This window comes from Sceloporus occidentalis, unplaced genomic scaffold (genome assembly GCF_023333645.1).
Source record: "Sceloporus occidentalis isolate IW3139 unplaced genomic scaffold, rSceOcc1.0.p SCAF_13, whole genome shotgun sequence".
Lineage (NCBI taxonomy): Eukaryota > Metazoa > Chordata > Lepidosauria > Squamata > Phrynosomatidae > Sceloporus > Sceloporus occidentalis.
In genome coordinates this window covers 2,529,848-2,548,400 of record NW_028316993.1, presented here as the reverse complement: position 1 = coordinate 2,548,400, position 18,553 = coordinate 2,529,848, and the positions used below count along the sequence as shown (strand labels likewise).

Below are 18,553 nucleotides of genomic sequence, written 5' to 3'. Positions count from 1 at the left end.
TTCCCTAGCACTGAGCCAGGGCAGTTAAAGCGTTCTCAAATTGGATTATTTCTGCAATGTGTCTTGGACCAGAGTCCCTAGTCCTCAGGCCCAGGGGAAGGAATCCCAAGGTGACAGTGCTGCCTTGAAAGGTGTGTGTGTGTGTACATGTTGTGTACAATTTTCCTTCTCTGTTAGACTTGGGCTGGCGTTCTGTTATTGGCATGCAAGTCACACTGAAGTCTTTTGTAGACTTCAGCCTACTTCCTCAGATGCATTTGATGTTGAAATGCATCAGAGGATGTTCAAATGCATCTAAAAAGTAGACTTGAGTCTACTTAAGTCTACGAAAGCAAATGCTGCCAACCTCTTTTTTTATATATTTATTTTATTTCCAGGATTTATAGCCCGCCTTTCTCCCACAATGGGATTCTACAGAGTGACACGGCTAGATCTTTGTCCAAATCCCACCTGGAGATAGGCCACAAAAACCGGAGACTTGGCGCCAGACCCTGAGATCTGGCAGCTCTCCATAGAGAGGCTTGCACTTTGCAATACCAGACTAAGGCCTCATTTTATGGGGTCTTTTGTTTTTCAAACGGAGATCATCACATATGTGTCGTATGTGCTGGGAGCTGCAACTCATCATGTGTGATGTGGTTTGCATGCTTATTCCTTGCAGGGCATCTATTTTGGAGGATGCTGGCGTATCTATTTCACATTTTTTTGCATGTATATACACAATGCCAAAGCATTTCCAGTTTGGAGCCTTTGCTAGGGATAGCTGAACAACAAACAAGGATGAGGGGGGATGTGTTGTGTGGAGGTTTAGGGCATGCTAATTATTTACGGGGCACCCGTGGCCGACCGTTGGTTGCGTGATTCATGCTAGCAGCCAGAGCAATTGGTGGGTAATGTCACTGCGAGAGGCTCAGTATGGCAAGAGTGGGAGGGCGGTGGGGGGATGATGGATGGGCCATGCCAAAGAGGTAGAATTAGGTGTTGGGAACCCGGGCTTTCCAGCAGGAAAAAAAATAGAAAGGGGTGGGGAGCTGGGGAAATAAGAATCATAATAAAGTCATTTATCACCCAGCGATGCTCGCCAGTCAAGCTGCAGTTCTCTGGGGAGTTGGGGGTGTGTGGAAGGGGGAAGGAAAAGATTCATGAAGGAGGGAGGAAGCAAGCTGGACTGAGTCTCTGTGTCTCTTGGTGTATGTGAGTTTGGGTATGTTTTTCAGAGCCACTGGTTTCTGAGCACCGCTTGGTTTCCCAGAGGTTTGGATATAAGCATGGCGCAAGGCCTAATTCTACAAGCCTCCTAAAGATGGTCCAGGGAGTGTTGGGTTTTACGCTAAGTCAACCACAGTCAAAGGCCCCTTAGGTGATGCTCTTGCTATGTGCCTTCCAAGTCCACTCCATCTTAAGGCATCTGACGGCAAATCTGGGCAAGATTTCTTCGGAGGAGGTTTGCCATGGCTTTTCTCTGGGGCTTTGGGAGTGTAAGGTGCCCAAGGTCACCCATTGGGCTTCCATGGCTGAGCAGAGTTCAAAACCTGGTCTCCTGGAGTCCAAGTCCAACACTCAGACTGCTACACCATGCTGCCTCCTTATGGCGGGGGCTTCTATATCCATGGATTCTTTATTCATGGATTCAAGCGTCCATAGTTTTAAAAAAGATATAAATTCCAAAAAAGCAAACCTTGATTTTGCCATATTATATAATAGGAACACCATTTTACTACACCATTATATTTAATGATACTGGAACATCCACAGATTTTGATATCCACCGGTGGGGGTGGGGGTGTTGTTCCTGGAACCAAACCCCAGTGGATACTAAGGACCCAATGTTCATTCACAGTGTATTACCATATATACTCGACTATAAGTTGACCTCATGTATAAGTCGAGGGCAAGTTTTGGGTCCAAAATTATGGATTTTGCTATGACCCCTGGATATGTCGAGGGTAAAATTTAGGGGCATATACCAAAGGATCTAAAGGATGAAACAAAGCAAAACAATGTCAAAAGAACTTACAAAATTCCAGCAGACGTAGTAACTCTTTGTGCTTACTCTTAAGGCTGGATGGATGAAAGTAGAGGGAGTTAGTGCTTCCAGGACAGATTATATTCTTGCTTTTCACCGAGGAATAGTTCCTTCTTTTAAATAAGAGTTAAGATACAGTACTTACATTGACCCATGGATAATTCCACTCAGGTTTTTTGGGTCAATCTCATGTATAAGAGTATATACAGTATTTGGTGCTATGAGACCTCTTAAGCTTGACTTCTTTTAGGGTAGGGATGGGATTCATGTGGCCCTCCAGATACAGCTGAACTACAACTCCCAGCATTCCCACAATTGGCTGTGCTGGCTAGGGGCTGCTGGGACTGGCAGTCCATCTGGAGAGCCACATGAAAGCTTAGGGCAGGGGTAGGCAACCTGTGGCCCGCGGGCCAGATGCGGCCCGGCGAGGCCTTGGGACCGGCCCCAGCCCGGTCCTGCCGCTGATTGCCGCCGGGGCCTTTGGGGGGCAATTGTTTATAGAAGCCTCGGAAACATGCATTTATATTAACATTTTTTAAAAATCAGCAAATTTTTTCGAGTGTCCTCCATTTTTTTTTAAAAAGTGTCTTCCATTTGAAAATTTTGTCCTACATTTGTCCTGGTTTATTTATATAATTAATTTTTTTTAATTAATTAATTATTTATTTATTTGGCTTCGGCCCCCCAGTTGCCTGAGGGACAACAACCCGGCCCCTGGATCAAAAAGATTGCCTACCCCTGGCTTAGGGTTACAGCATGTTTTCATCTCAAAACCTGAAACACTTCCTTTATGGACTGCATTTTTCAGAATATTCCAAAGAGTTGGTCCAAAAAAGTAACTTTCCCAAAGCCCTATTTAATTGGGCTCTGCTCAGAGGTCATGCTGTGCAATGGTGTGATTTATAGGGCAGGGGGGACCTTGTTTTCCACCCACCCATCCGTCCATCATGCATGCCCCATTTTCCCTGCAGTTCAGATCCCATCCTGTTAATCTTTTGGAGATCATGGAGAGAAAATCCTTTTTTTTGGGGGGGTGGGGTGGGGTGGGGGACATTTCCCAGAATTCCCCAGCCACCTGAGAGATTCTGAAAGCCGCCATCCTCCAAAGGAACTTCTTCCACTGCTTAGCATATGTATTACCGTATATATGTATATAATGCATAGCAGGGTGTGTTGGGGTTTTTATGGAGCAGGTGGGTGTTTCGTATGTTTTGAACGTTTGTATATTTTTATGTGATTTTTTAAATTGGGTGTAGATGTATTTAAAAGTTTGGACTATTATTGAGATTTTAAATGTTTTGACTGCATGCCGCCTTGGTCGGCATATAAAATAAATAAATAAATAACACTGGCCATCTTGACCACACTCTTGATGCCTCTTGGCCACATGGGTCCCGGTTTCCGTCTATGCAATGCTGGTGGATCTGTGCTAGGCCCAGAGAAGCTGCACATTGAAGCAGCACTCGAATGCAAGCCTGGGATGGATCTGAGTTGCTGGAGATGACAAAAGGCTTAAGCAGATGGGTGAAGGGCAGCTTTTTCCTTCCCCCCCCCCCCCCAGCCACAACCTCACATGGTCTCTGGGAAGGCTTTAAATACAATGCATGGCCATCCCTGGTTCAATCACAGGCTAATGAAGCCACATTAATCATCCAATTATACACCTGTCAGGCTGGGAACAATAGCGCAAGGCGCTCTGAATGAAAGTGGGGGCATCTGAGCGCACTGGGCCCCCAGAGGCAGAACAAATCCAAGGAAGACAATAGCAAACAAAACACAGATGACCCCGAAGCAGGAGGGAGATGGAACCACAGCGAGGGGGGTGTTGAAGCTCATGGGGAGTTTTGTCTCCAAAATTGTAACATAAAGAAAAAGGGGGCACCGAACCCCCAGTCCTGGGTCTTCTGTCCAAGGCACAGGAGCCCCCTTGCCAGCTGTTGAGCCCTTCCTTCACCTGCCAGTCAGAGAACAAAACACAAAAGGGGAAGAATTTGGTAGCATTCAAAGATATAGCTGTGTGAGTCTGCAGAATCAATATGCAAAGAGATCTTGTTGTAGTACCTTTGAGACCAACTGAAAGGAAGACGTTGGCAGCATGAGCTTTCCTAGACTTAAGTCGACTTCCAAATGCATCTGAGGAAGGAGATGTAAGTCTACAAAAAGCTCATGCTGTCAACTTCTTTCTTATGGGAAGGTTTGGAGAGCTAGAAGGAGAAAGTGTGTGTCTTCAAGTCGTTTCCAACTTATGGCGAACCTAGGGCCATGTTGTGGGGTTTTCTTGGCGAGATTCGTTCACAAGAGGTTTGCCTTTGCTTTCCCTTGAGGCTGAAAGCATGGGACCTGGCCAAGGTTACCTAATGGGTGCCATGGCTGAGCAGGATTCGAACCCTGGTCTCCAGTTATAGTCCAACGCCCAAACCACTACACCATATTGGCTCAGAAGGAGAAAGTAACATTCCCTTTATGGCTGGATTTTCTGAAATGAAGTAGGTCCTTGTTATCTGCTGGGGTGTGGTTCCAGAGGTCCAAAAACTCCATACCAAGCAAATCATGGTATGGAATTGGACCCAACCTCTGGTCCAAAGGTCCATACCAAGCAAATGGTGAATGGCGGCTTCCCTTTTTGTTCCTCTTTAAACCACAGGCTCAGGAGCGCCAACAAAGGTGGCATCTGTCCTGTAATGTCTTGCCTCATGCCAGCTGCCTGCAGGCTGGATGAAAATATACACAGATAGATGCATTCACACTCTGCAATGTCCACCCTGGCAATAAACTCCTGCTTTGGTGAAAACATGTATAATCGCTGGGAAGTCATAAATATTCTCTCTCGAAATCTATCACCTCCCAGCTCCATTCTTTATTGCGATCCTGGATGGGAGGAAAGTAGAATTGTTATGTCACCTCTATTAGACTGAATACCAAACTTGATTGCGGTGCATTTTTCAACCGGTACGAAATTAAATAATAATAGGGAAAAAAGGTATGTTCTTCGACACAGTGATAAATAGGCTCCTATATTAACATGCGGGGTGGGCCCTCCATGAAGGCAGAGCAAGAAAACAGGAGGAAAGATAGATATTCTAGGTCACATGTCGAAACAGAGAAAAGGGGTTATAGACTGATGGTCAGCAACTGGCAGCCTTGAGCCTAAACAACTTGATGCCAGAAAGGTAAAAACATATGAAGGTTAAACAAAGATACAAAACCCCACAAGGCCAAGGTCTCTGTAGATACTGATTCTCCAGACTAACATGACTATATCTTGAATTCTTGCTAAGGCATGTTAGCTTGGCGTCATCCGTTTCAAGCTTTTGATGGGCAGCTAAAAGAATGTCATTGAATACCAAAGTGCTCAGGCTATTTAAAATTAATTAATTAATTAATTAATTAAAATTATTTTTAGGAACCATTTGCTTTTCTTTTTAAAAAGTTCTCGAAGAGTATATTTGTTTTATTAAGTTGTTGCTTTTTTTTTTTTTGTTCAATATTGTTTTAATGTTGGAATTGTGTAAAATGGCCAACTTTCCAGTCCTCTTCCTTCGGTGGATTCATCTCTACTTCCTTGTGTCCTTGTATAATCCTCCTCCATTTCTTGCATCTTGATGCTGGAACGTTCACCTAGGTTAGAGTTTGGAAAAGTTACTTTTGGGGAAATACATCCCCCTGAATTCCGCAGCAATGCAAGGACTTGTGGTCTCCAAAAGGTAACTGGCCCAAGCCGCAGAAGTGCTTGGGCTATAGTTTTTTGTGGGTTTTTCAGGCTGTGGCCATGTCCTAGAAGAGTTTATTCCTGATGTTTCGCTAGCATCTGTGGCTGGCATCTTCGACTTCACAACTTGGTCTGTGTTTCCATGCCTGCTTCCTTCATATTGGCTCATTTTCTTTGGATTCGATATGTAAAAGCCACTATCTAGCAGTCCATCCATCATTGCTTGCAGCCTCCTCATATTCTCTTTGCACACATTTTTAAAAAACAGATACGTAGTTCATGTTGTGTTCAAAGAGCATCCAAAGAGACTGAATTCTTTGCTGTTCATGGATGTATTTTACACACACAAACACAAACACACAGCCATGTGATTGCCATAGAACCAGCAGTTTGCTCAGAGTGACTAGTGGGCTGATTCTAATGTTGAATCTAGAGCGCCATCTTATGGCTGGAGCTTTGATTTGCATCTTGAAGTTTTGGATACAGTGGACCCTTGTTATACGCTGGGGTTTGGTTCCAAGATCCCCCGTGTATAACAAAACCCATGTATGCTCAGGTCCCACTAAATATAATGACATAACAAAATGGTGCCCCTTATAAAAAATGGAAAATCAAGGTAAATGTATACTTTTTTTGAACATTTTCAAACCGTGTATGCTGGAATCCGTGTATAAAAAATCCGTGTATAAGAAGGGCCGACTGTACCTCCTTTTCAGGGAACTGAGGAGCTTTGGGATTCAATTGTGAATCCCAAAGCTGGGGGGAGGGGAAGCTGGGGGGGGTTGCATCCTTCCCTTTGCCCAAGTCTTGTGGTGTAAGATTGTTGTTGTCAAATCAGCCCCAACCTGTGATGCCCTATGAATGAGATCTCCAAAACGCACTTTTGTTAATGCTCATGTCTTGCATATTCAGGACTGTGGCTTCCTTGTAAAGTGGTCTTCCTCTTTTCTGACCATCACACCAAGTATTATAATCTTCTCTAACACACCGTGTTGTCCCTTGATATGGGATAGCCTCGATTTAGTCATTTTGGCTTCTGATTCAGGTTCAATGTGCTCTTGAATTCACTTACAGTTGACCTTCCACATTCACTGGGGTTAGGGGCACAGGACCCCATAAAAGTGGAAAAACTGCAAATTGAAAAATACTAATTTTTTTAACCTAAGAGAATACCTCTCTATGAATAGCTTGGTCCTCCAGGGCAACTCTATGGCTAACATCTGCCAAAGGTTGAGTACAGAATTGCACTGGAGACCCTAAAAATGCCTAGAGAATTGTTCTTTCTAGGAATCTCTAGGTCCTCCAGTGTGACTTTTGTCAGAAGTTGATGGTAGAGTTTCTAAAGATACCTAGAAAGAGCGTATTAATGTCATCCATGAATAATCAAACCCACATAAGTCAAAGCAGCAAATGTGTAGAGCCGACTGTATTTGTCATTTTTGGCAATCCATGGGTTCCATAGAACTCTCCTCTAGAGCCACATTTCAAATGTGTGATTCTCTGGCCCCATGAAAAAAGAGTTCAGGGCTTCTGTGCTTTTAATCGGGAATTCCAGCAGGAGAAGCTTGCATGAAAAGCTGCCCCTGCTGACATTTCCTCTTCCATGCAACTATTAAAGATAGAGGTGTCCTGACCTTGCTTTTCATGGAGTCACAGGTTGGGAATAGCAATAAAGGAAGAAGGTGGTTGCAATGCAGTGCAGCTAGGTTTGAAGCTGTCTCATGGCACTTAGATCACAGCGACTCAGTGGCCACCAATGGCTTCTATGTTAATGGAGTAGTGAGCCGACTTCGAGTTTCAGCCTAAACTTTCTAAGAGCTATCCAAGGTGCTTAATCTATTCTGAAGGTTAGATTCAGTATTTAGGATTAGAGTTTGGATTAAAATTTGGAGTGGATTGACCAGCCATTGGAGCATTAGAGGATCTCTCCATGGTGCGGACACTAATTGGGGGGGATGTAGGCCTCAGTACCTGGGTTTATCTATCAAGAAGCTGGGAGGAAGCAGGCCACACTGCCTGCATTGAAATCCCTGAGTGCCATCTTAACTGACAACATCTCAGACAGAATGTAGGCCTGTGACTCTAGCGTCATCCCCATTTTTCTCCTGTATAGTTTTAAAGCATCTTTGCTGGACAAAGAAGTCAGTGAAGTTTGGAAACCTTGCACAGTATATTTTATGCTTTGGAACTGGCCAAATAAAACTATTGCTGCTTGTGGGTTTTGGATTTGTTGTATTTTGCCACTTGCCAGGGTTTTTGTTGTTGCTGTTATTGTGTGCCTTCAAGTTATTTCTCACCTGAATATATTTCCTTCTGAGAAGGAAATATATGTTGGGTAAAAATAAGTCATCTTAGCCTTATGCTACCATCTAGTGGTCACTACCCTTATCCTTAAGTACACATTTCCTTCTTTAAAACTACAGATCTCTGCAAGACCTGTTATGACTTGGCTTAGTTCAAAGAACCTTGTGAGATGGAAGGCTATGTGCCCTATATAGATGGTCCTCTATGTGAATGGCTTTCACACAGTCCTCTCTCTGAATGGCTTTTTGTGAAAGGATACCCAGTTTAAAGAAACCCTTAAGAAGGGAGAGAGGACCAGCAAGGGCACAGCCAAAGAGGGATACACAACCCAGTCCTATACTGATTCAATGGTGGCAAATGCCAACCTCTCACTCAGAATGAGGGCAATGCCAGTTTTAGCCAGTTCTGTGCCAACGTCATGTAGTCACATTGGCTCCATTTACCTCCCATAAGCCAGACTATAGCAAGGGCAAACCTACTGATAGTAGTATTTTTGGGAAGGTAGGCCAGGAGACATTACTTAGTTACTCATCTGTAATTAAAGAGGCAATGAATGGCCTTTCATTGCCAGATTTCATTTTTGGGGTTCCCTTCAATTAACGGCATTGTTCCACCCTAAGAACCTCTCAGTTTACTTGTAGTCTTTTCCTTTCCTCACCCTACTCTTTCCACCTCTCCCTTAGATCCTTTTACATCGGATCTCCTTCATGTCCAAAGCTACATTTCAGGCAGTTGGCTACTTGAAATGTGCATTATTTAACATACATGAATTTTCCATTTGCCGATGTGGCGTGCGAGGGATCTCAGGATATACCCCAGAGGATGCTATCCAAAGAGGGACCAAGGTACAAAGCCAAAGAGAAGTTGGTCTTGAAAATAACCAGACTCAGTGAGATTTGAGGAGGGGGAGTTCTCCCCAATTCAAAATAAAATGTATTCATGAAGTTGTCCATTTCCCCTTAGAACGCAACATGCAAAGAAGGCCGTCTGTCTGCAAAATGACGAAACAGACAGAATCTACCTGAAGCAAGTGAGAGAACCACAATGATTATTTTTTTAAAAACTGAACGGTAGAAAGAGCAAAAATACCAGAAAAGAAGAAAAGAGACGTCCACTGGGTAAAGATTTCTTTTTTTCTTTTGTGCCCCTGCCCTGCCAAGCAGAAAGAAGCTACAAAGTCTTTGAAAGTGATCTTCCATCATACGCCAAAGAGGAAGAAGTGTTAAGAAAACCAGATATTAAAAACAACACTTTGGAGTCCACCTCAACCCACCGTTTGACCGGTTCAGCATTTCCCCAGTCCAGATCTGGTCTCTAGGATACATTAGAAAATTGTTCTCCCCCATTTTAGAGTTTCTTAAGAAAGTCAAATGGGAATATGAGGAAGGATAGGTGATTTTTAAAATAAAAAGGAGTCCAAATCATGGGGCTATTTGAGTGCACAATCTTGCTCCTTTGAGACAAGCCTGGCCCCATGTTTGGAAAGGGAGAGAGAAGACTCCTCTGGTGCAAAGAGTTCCCCATCTTCTTTGGAGGCAAGGCAGCATCTGCAGCTGCGTCAAGAAGGTGAGAGGGAACCAAAAGGACTGGAGTGATGGGCCTCCTTGTGTGGGATCAGTCCAAAGGAAACATTCATCCCATCTCAAGAGCTTCCCCTGGAAATGTATGAGAAAACTATTTCAAATACCACAGTGGCTGCTATGGCCTTCAGACCCATTCCTCCACATGCCTTATGGCTTTCTCCCTCTTGTTTCCCTCTCTCAGTGGCATCTGATAGCTTCCATGGCAATGGGGAAGTGAATTCACTCTGGGTTTTAATGTCGTTTTTCAAAAGAACTTTACAAGGTAAAAGTTGAGTCTCTTATCTGCTGGTTTTCTCTCCTGTGCAAATAACCACATTCAAGGCAATGTCTTAGACTTAGATGCCTTTGAACGAGATATGGCCAGGCTCCTCTGTTTCAGGCTCCATCCTGAAACCTTGGGGCTGATTAGTATTTTTATCAGACTGACCCATAAAACATGGTGCGTTGTCTATGGGTCTGGCTGGATTAAGTCTTACTTAGGCCCCACTATACCTCCAAAACTATTTAACTAGATTTCTCTAGGCTAGAAGTGGGGAAGAGTTTTGGTATCCATCCCAACATAGCAGGCAAGATGGCTTTGTGGTATAGAGATGCCCATGGAGCAGATTGGGCCCTTGAGCCACAAGTCCACCTTTCCTACTTTAGGCATTGCCCTTGAAAATGGATGGATCCCGTCCAGTTGTAGTCAATATTTTTGAACTCTGAAACTGGCAAACCAAATTGAGCGGAAGCATCACGATACAGAGAAGAGATAATCTTGTGTCCAGTTGGCTTCCTTGTACTTGTACTTTCCAATAAATGAACCAGCCCTACAACATTGTTACAATGCATTCCACTCTGGTTTGTATAAAACACCCCACCGAATACCTAATGATTTGAAGTGATCCCAGACGGGGAAAGGGGTTATGGCCTTGCTATGGACTCTATGTGAAACTTGCATCTGTGCAAAATAAACAGCCTTCCACTGCCTTTCTCCACATCCGATGGGACCTGGAAAAGTGTGGTTCTGTCATGGAACTACCACTGCCCCAGAATTATGCCATATTTGTAACTATGGAGGACACTTCTCAAAAGGGTCTTCTCTGCGCACTCGCATAAAACAAGAAAGAAAACGGCATGGCTCTTTATCCATAATATCTTTTGACAAAATGGTCTCCCTGGCAGATTGTTTTCTGATCAGGGCTTCCATTTGGGGCACAATTCTTAAAGGTGCTGTGCTGGTTATTAAATATGTGGGCACACTCTTCTTCTGTTTGTCAGCTACAGAAAGATGGGCAGTCGGGGTGCAGAAATCAGAGCTCGGAGATGATCTTTGCACGGTTAAGCAACTGTCACATAGCAGGACGACTAAGCCAAGGCCATCTCTGAACATGTCTACGATTTCAGTTCATTCGACAACTCATTATAATCCTTCCTTTGCAAAAGATGGCTTCCATAGTTTCTCCACGAAACCCTGACCAGAAGACATTCAGTCACTTTGGTCACTGTGTTCTTCTGATTTAAGGTTACTATACTACCTGTTCCTGTACTTACTGAATACTATTGGCTGTATCTACAGAGTAGTTCCAACACATATTCTGAATGAAGGTCAATGTCCAATCGTTTCTGTCTCACAGGCATTCATAGAGACTTGTTCGCTTGTAGAAAACAAGGTCTACTAGGATGCGGAATCATAATGCCCGGCAGTTGACTTTAACATACGTTAGACAAAATGGTACTCGACAAAGAGAAATTCGGTTGCCTGGGAAGAAAAAAATGATAGAGAAAAATCAGATGACCAAAGGCAAAACTGTGTTCTCTCGGAGTCTCATGTTCTGTAGCTGTAAGAGGACATCCATCATGTAATACCACCCCAGGAGGATTTCTTTCAGCAAAGTAGTAGCCTCAACTCCTACATTTTGGCTTCAGAGGAATGTCTTCTTTTTGACCAGTGGATCCCATATGCCACGTAAAAAGTCCTATTTGATTGGCTGGATCATGTGTTACTTCCCACATCTATGACACCAGTCCCAGTATGGGATGAGTCAAGAACATTGGTGCCACACTTCAGAATTAATATAGTTTGACATCACTTTAACTCTCATGGCTCCATTGTATAAAATCCTAGGATTTGTAGTTTGTTATGCTACCAGAGCCCCTTGACAGAGAAGGCTAAGTATCTCACAAAACTACATATCTCAGAATTCCATAGCATAGAACCATGGCAGTTAAAGCAGTGTCAAACTGCATTAATTCTACAGTGTAGATGCAGCCAAAAACTTCCCAAATGATCCACTCATATGCTGGTCATGGAAATATTATGTTTTTGGACACTAACTCTCCAAACTTACCCAGCCAAGATGACAACTAGTAATCCAAAGAGATGCAGTCCAACTCCCTGCCCTGATATCTGTAGTCTCTGAATACAAGTTTAGTGTGGAATGAGCAAAAAGGCCACCATGTTAATGCTGGGAAAATCAAAGGAAGAAGGTTCTGTCTTCCTTAAACAAGGGATACATACCATTAATTTAACACCTTTTGTCACTGAGAGCAAAGCAGGAGTGAAAAGCGTCTTAAAATGGTTGTTCGGACCCAAGTCACTGCTGATATGCACAACCTCACCAAAACACACAAAGAAACAAAAGAAATCCTGGAAATGCTTTGCCTTGTCCCTCCATCTGCCTATCCACCTGCCTTCAAAAAACCCACAGAATTAGGAGTGGGGTGGGAGCTATGCTCAAAGTCCCTTCCTTTTTGTTGCATTGAGCTTGTGCAAAGTGGAGCCCATTTCTGGTTCCTCTTAGTATAACCCCAGTTCAGTTAACCTGCTGTTGTTTTTAAAACCACAAGAAGACTATCGAAAACGTCAAATTGTAAAAGAGAGAGAGAGAAGAAAATGGCAAAACTTCCGTCACTGCTGATGTAAGCGTACCACTCTGGGAGACCGTCAAATACATGTCTCTCCTATATCAACAAGAGAAAGAAGAGACCCACTTCTGAGTAAACATTGGAGGGAAAGAACCTCTCTTTCCCTCTGATTCTGTGGTTCTAGGTGCAGTTGAAAAGTAGAACCATTAAAGGGCACCTTAGCAGACATATTAGAGGGTATTTTGGTAAGGATGGGCAACAATTGGGCGTTAGGACAGTACACACATACACACGCACACACGCACACACCCTGGTCCATCCCTCTTGGCTTGCACACTAGTTTCTATGTGTGAGAGAGGTCCCAGGAATGTAGCTGGTCCTTGTTACTAGAGTCAGATATGAAAGGAGAGGAGAGAAAAGAAGGGCTTCTGGTTTGGAGTGCGAGAATGTTGGAGCACTGGAGTAGACACCAATAACAATTAGGAAGGGGAGGATTGTTGTCAGATATCGACAAGTTGGCTCAGACTTAGGGCAACCTTATGAATGAGAGACGTCCAAGACTGTCCAACAGCAGCAGCCTTACTCAATCCCTGCAAACTCAGGGCAATGGCTTTCTTCATGAAGTCTATCCACCCATTGTGCAATCTTCTTCTTTTCCTGGGCAGCAAAATTAAAGGAAGCCTCTGCTCCTGGGGTTTGGAGAGAGGGCATTCTTTGTCTCACAGATATGGAGGTTTCAAAAGTAAAGAAAGGATGCTCGGAAAGCTGAGGATGGGGGATAGGAAGGAATGCAGCCTGCAGTGTCTTTTCATCAAAGGCGCCCTTGTGGTCCAGAGTTTTGTCCCATGCCCTGGCCTAAACCTTGGGGTGGGTGGTTCCTTCAGAAGCCTGAGATGTGGCAGTAGGCTTCAAGGCTGGCAAAGAGGATGTAGAGGAACCAAAGGCCCATGAAGAGGCAAGTGGTGAGGATTTTGGCGGTTCGGGGCCCCCCTAGCTCACCGCCTATGTGCGGCCGGCGGCGGTACATCAGGACGCTGATGCAAACAAAGGCGAAGATGGTGAAGAGAGTGACGGAGAAGGCCAAGGTGCCCGTCTGCACCTCAAATGTTTTGCCTTGGAAGGCCCAGTAAATGGCAGCCACTGACCAGGCCACTCCCAGGCCCAGGAAGACGTTGACCGCATTGCTTCCCGTCACGTTGCCAATGGAAGCGTCGGCGCACTGGTCCTGGAGGGCAGCCACTTTGCTGGCGAAGGTGTCTGGGAAAAGAGGAGAGCCATGAGGAGATGTGAGAAGAGGCAGTAAAACTTGGGGGTAAAGAATGCTTCCAGGGATGCAGCTATGGGGTGGAGTGGTAGGGAAAAATGAGGGCCTTGACCCCAAATAAGAATTCTGCTCCCCAAAGTGAAATTTCCCTTTAGGCCCCATATTTCCAGCAATTCAGAGAGGGAGGCATTGAAAATTGTTCACACCTAGAACTCTTCTAGTTGCTAACTACTATAAATGTAGCTAATTACAGTCCGACCCTTGTATCTGCAGAGGACACATTTCCAGACATACTGCGGATAGCAAAAACTACAGATAATGACAAAGACTGTATTTCTGCCAGAAGCTGATCATAGGGTCATACTGGAGGACCTCCAGATGTCCAGAGAGATTCCCCCCCCCCCCCCCAGATGTGAGTAAATGAAACAGTGAGTAAATGAAACATTTACAGGGGATTGGTCTGTATTGTTCTTTTTTTAAAAGGCACTTTCCAACATCTGAGCTATACTGTTCTGGGAGGTTTCTAATACCTGGAATGGAGGTGCCCAAGGCCACAAAGACAACAGCGTTGACGGAGTCCTTGAGGCCCACAGTGCAGCCAAAGTGAGAGGCCAAGTCTCCGATGAGGGCGGTCAGCATCCCAATGACCAGGATGCTGACGCTGAAGCAGGCCCAGCCGTTCCAGTATTCGGTGGGTGGCACACAGGCAAACAGGACCTTCCAGAAGACGGTCAGGAAGTGCATGACGTAGTCGAAGCAGGACGGAAGCCGCTCCTCGCGGCCGTCTTCTTCATCCTCCTCGTCGCCTAGGAAAGGGACAAGTCTGGATTAGAGATGCGAGTCTGGGTTAGAGAAGGAAGAAAACAAGGGCTGGGCAGTGATAAAAACAGTTCGTAAAGAAAGAGCTATATTGAAAGAGGCTTTCTTAACTAGATTCCCTGTAACTGGTTTATTTTAGCATGAGCTTTCAGGGATAGTAACCTATACACAGAGATACACAAAAGCCCACCGAAACACATACTAAAATGCAAAGACATAGCCATGTTAGTCTGCAGAATCAGTACGCAGAGAGATCTTGTAGCACCCTTGAGACTATCTGAAAGAAAGAAATTGGCATAATGAGCTTTAATAGACTTCAGTCTACTTTCTCAGATGCATCTCAGATGCCTCACAGTTGGCGGGTGACACTTGGAGTAGCAAACTTTTCTCTTGCCAGTAGAAAGACAGCAAGGAGGGAGCAGTCATAGAATCATAGAAGTCTTTGTCTTGCTAGGGAAGGAGTAGGAAAAGAGAGTGCAAAAAGAAAGAGTGCATGCATGCTTTTGAGCTTCACAGAACTCTTCATCAGACATTAAGAAGAGAGAGGAGAAAACCTGTATTAGAACAGTTGCCTTATTTGTCCTTTTAAAATGATGTGTATTTGAACTGATGTGTTTTAACTGATGTGGTGCATCTGTTAATTCTTGTTGTTCCCCCCTCGATCCATGGGGAGAGGCAGGTTAATAATGATGATGATGATGATGACGATGATGATGATAACATAAAGAGTTCCTATTTTTTGCAAATAAAATGGGGAGAGGAGGGCACTCAAAATGGGACAGAACTTCTAACATTTGGGAGTCTGGCCAGCAGAGGGTGCAGCTGCCATAGCACATGATACATGAAAGATCTATGGCCAACATTAGCCTCTTTTTTTCCAACTGATAAAGGATCACCAAGCTGCAATGAAAAGTATGCGTTAGGGGATCATCATCATTACCATCAATTCATTTACCCCTTGCCTTTTCAATAGCCTTTTGATTCAAGGAGTGTAACCACACTGCAGAATTAAAGCAGTTTGACACCACTTTAACGGCCAAGACTCTATCTTGCAGAATCCTGGGGATCTGTAGTATGATGAGACACCAGAGCGCTGTGACAGACCAAGCTGGATACCGCACCAAGCTACAAAAGACTTAAGTGCTTCAAATTAGGAATGAAGGACATCATTATTCAGCCAACTCTTCATCCTATTTTTCCCCATAGCAGCTCATTAGAAGGAGGGTTGTATTAAAATGTGGATTTGCTCTCTCTTCCCCCTGTGCAGCTGGACTGGGATGCACTTGGAAAAACACTGGGAAAACTGCAGAATGGCGCAAAGCCGGTGTCTATAGATGGCTGTAGCTCTCCAAAACCACTTATCCTTCCGATGCAAAATTTCAGCCGAAGACAAGGACCGAACCGCCTCTGTGTGGGCAGGACTGTTGTGAAAATTCATCGCTGCTGCAAAGCACTTACCAAACATATCAAGTGCTCTAAACAGAAGACATGACGGAGGAATAGCTGCAAAGTAAAGTGGCGTGTTTGTGTGTGTGTGTGTGCTTGTGTCAGTAAAGAACTCCCCAAGCACCACTCTCATGTTCAGCTGCTTTTCCTTCAGCCCGGTCCCCAATTTTGTGGGCTGCATCAGGGAAGGGGATCTTTTTTGGATGAGAGCTCCCAGAATTCATACCAATGATGGATCATAAGGTCAGACCTTTCTTGAGATGCCCAGATTACTTTGCGTGAGGATCACGTACCTGCGCTCACAGTGATGGCTTCAAGGAACTGCTCCCTCCAGGAATGGGTGCCAATCACCAGGGCCAGGTTTGTCTTCTTGATCAGCTTGTCCACTGTGTTCTGCAAAAGAGGGAGCAACAGAGATACATAACTGAGGTTGCTGCACATCCTACGCAAAAGGCAGAAGTCATGAATTTTCCCTAGTAAAATATTTACCTAACCAGGGTTGCTGCTCTCACTCTCTGGAGACATGGAAAAATAACAGCACCCTCATTCCACCCCTCCAAAATAGCAGGAATATGGCTAGACTAGGCTCTGGCCCCCTGTTCCATCGGTTGTCACACAGTGTTGGCACCTTCTGCTCCTTGCCATTGTGTGTGTTTGTGTGTGTGCCTGGCAATTTATATCAACTGCATGAATTTCAGGGTTGGGATAGAAGGAGCCCTGTGAATCTGAATGCTTCTCTTCTTACCTTGAAATCATAGGATTCCTCAATGATGACTTCAAGGCGGGAGTTTTCCCCAAGGATGGGCTTTCCCATCTCGGCAATCCGCCGGGCCTCCTCCTCTTCGGCAGAGAGTTTTTTGTCAGCATCTACTGGTTTAGGGAAAACACAGCATGAATGACAACAAAGAACACTGCGACACCTTTAAAACTAATCTATTTTTGCATGGGATTTCACAGATGAACAGCCCTTTTCCCCTGGCACATGCAGGCCAGACTTTCCCCTTTAAATAAACATATGTTTGGGGTGGGATGTAGACTAAATAATAAGCTTAGTATGTTTTTAGAAGAAGGACTCATTCAAATGGTGAAAGACATTTATGTGATTTTCTTCACCTACATATCTTGCATGCAGCGTGCTTCGTTTTGGATTGGTCACTGGGAAAGTAAACATGGACTTCATTTGCAAGTTTGGTCATGCACATCTCTGAGGAAATTCCACTGTTGGAGAGGAAATGGATTAACCCAAGGGAATATGAGTTGCATGTTGTCTTAACCCATGGACTACAGCCTCAAGTCTATTGTCTTTCTAGAAACGTTGAGAGTATAACCAGGGGGGAGTTTTAACCAAAATGGAGACAGTAGTCAAGAAGACTTGAAAAGGCAGCCATGAAGAAACTAGACAAGATCCCCAAGTATAAAGAGATATCATTCAACACCAAGGCTTGAGTCATCCAGGGCATAGTATTTCTGATTTCTATACATGATTGTGAAAGCTGTACAATAAAGAAAGCTGATAGAAGAAAACCAACTCCTGGAGTTCTATAGACACCATGGACTGCTAAAAAGACAAATAAATGAGTCTTAGAGCAAATGAGGCCTGAATTCTCACTAAAAGCAAAAACAACTAAGCTGAGGTGGTCATACTTTGGATGTTGCTCACTGCTTTTCTGTTCCATTTTATCCTTGTGTTATTTGCCATCGTCAACATTGACATGGCAGTTAGGGATGGGAGACCCCCAAGACCCCTTCTCCTCAACTATCCTGCTCAGGTCTTGCAAACTCAGGGCTGTGGATTCATTGACTGAATCAATCCACCAGTAATGTAGTCTCCCTGCTTACTGCCTTTCACATTACTAACCATTATTGTCATTTCCAATAACTTTTTAAAAAAAGGTTTCCATCCATGTCATTACCATTTATTGACGAGGATCAACTATTTGCCAGTGCCTTTGGTTTTACCAATTTCTTCCCCGAGATTGCAGAAACGCCCACTGTGCATTCCCAATTACACAACGAGACCATCAGCAGGCACATTGGCAAATGCACAGACGGTTGCACAATGTTGCTTATCAGCAGAAGGGTGGTGCAGTGCAACCACTATGTAACTACGGGAGTGCAGACTTAACACTATGCAAGCATAATGCCAGATCCGTGAATGCAGCTTCTGGGGAAATGCAAGGATGCTCTGGTGGTGGTTTCTCCATCCTTCTCTCTGTCTGGATGTCTCTCATTCTTGCTCTTTCTCACACACACACCTTTGCTAGATACTTGCATTTTTAGACCCACAGTCTTTGCAAAAGAAGTCTGCCTTCTCCAGACCTCCCTCTTGACCCTCCCAACCATTTCATCCCAATCTCCTTGCTAGTCCTCTCCCCAGACGCAGGTTGTTTGACCCCCAGCACACCGAGAACACTTTCGCACAGGTGAGAATTGCCTCTGTCTCTGGAGCCACCCCTTTGCCATCTCAGCCTCTTCCAAAACCGCATAGGTTTTCTCCCACACACTCCATCTCTTCCCCCGCACATGGCTAATGTGCCTGTGCTGCTAGCACACAC

The 18,553-nt window shown here is 44.4% G+C and overlaps 1 protein-coding gene across 3 annotated transcripts in view; it reads right to left on the bottom strand.

The window, feature by feature from the left end:
* Positions 1 to 10,122: 10,122 nt before the first annotated feature.
* SLC8A2 (solute carrier family 8 member A2) overlaps positions 10,123 to 18,553 on the bottom strand; it is a 68,130-nt gene continuing 59,699 nt past the window's right edge. The window contains exons 5-9 of one of the 3 annotated variants that reach the window (XR_016271826.1): positions 16,744 to 16,868; positions 16,292 to 16,391; positions 14,264 to 14,539; positions 12,779 to 13,726; positions 10,123 to 11,363 (exon numbers count right to left, since the gene is read on the bottom strand). Coding sequence is in view for 2 of the 3 variants with exons in the window: in XM_089478476.1 (XP_089334602.1) it covers positions 13,350 to 13,726; positions 14,264 to 14,539; positions 16,292 to 16,391; positions 16,744 to 16,868 (878 nt within the window). In the remaining variant the exon portion in view is untranslated. Of the gene's footprint in view, positions 13,727 to 14,263; positions 14,540 to 16,291; positions 16,392 to 16,743; positions 16,869 to 18,553 lie in introns of all 3 variants that reach the window. The other 2 variants (XM_089478476.1, XM_089478478.1) reach the window with 2 other exon arrangements.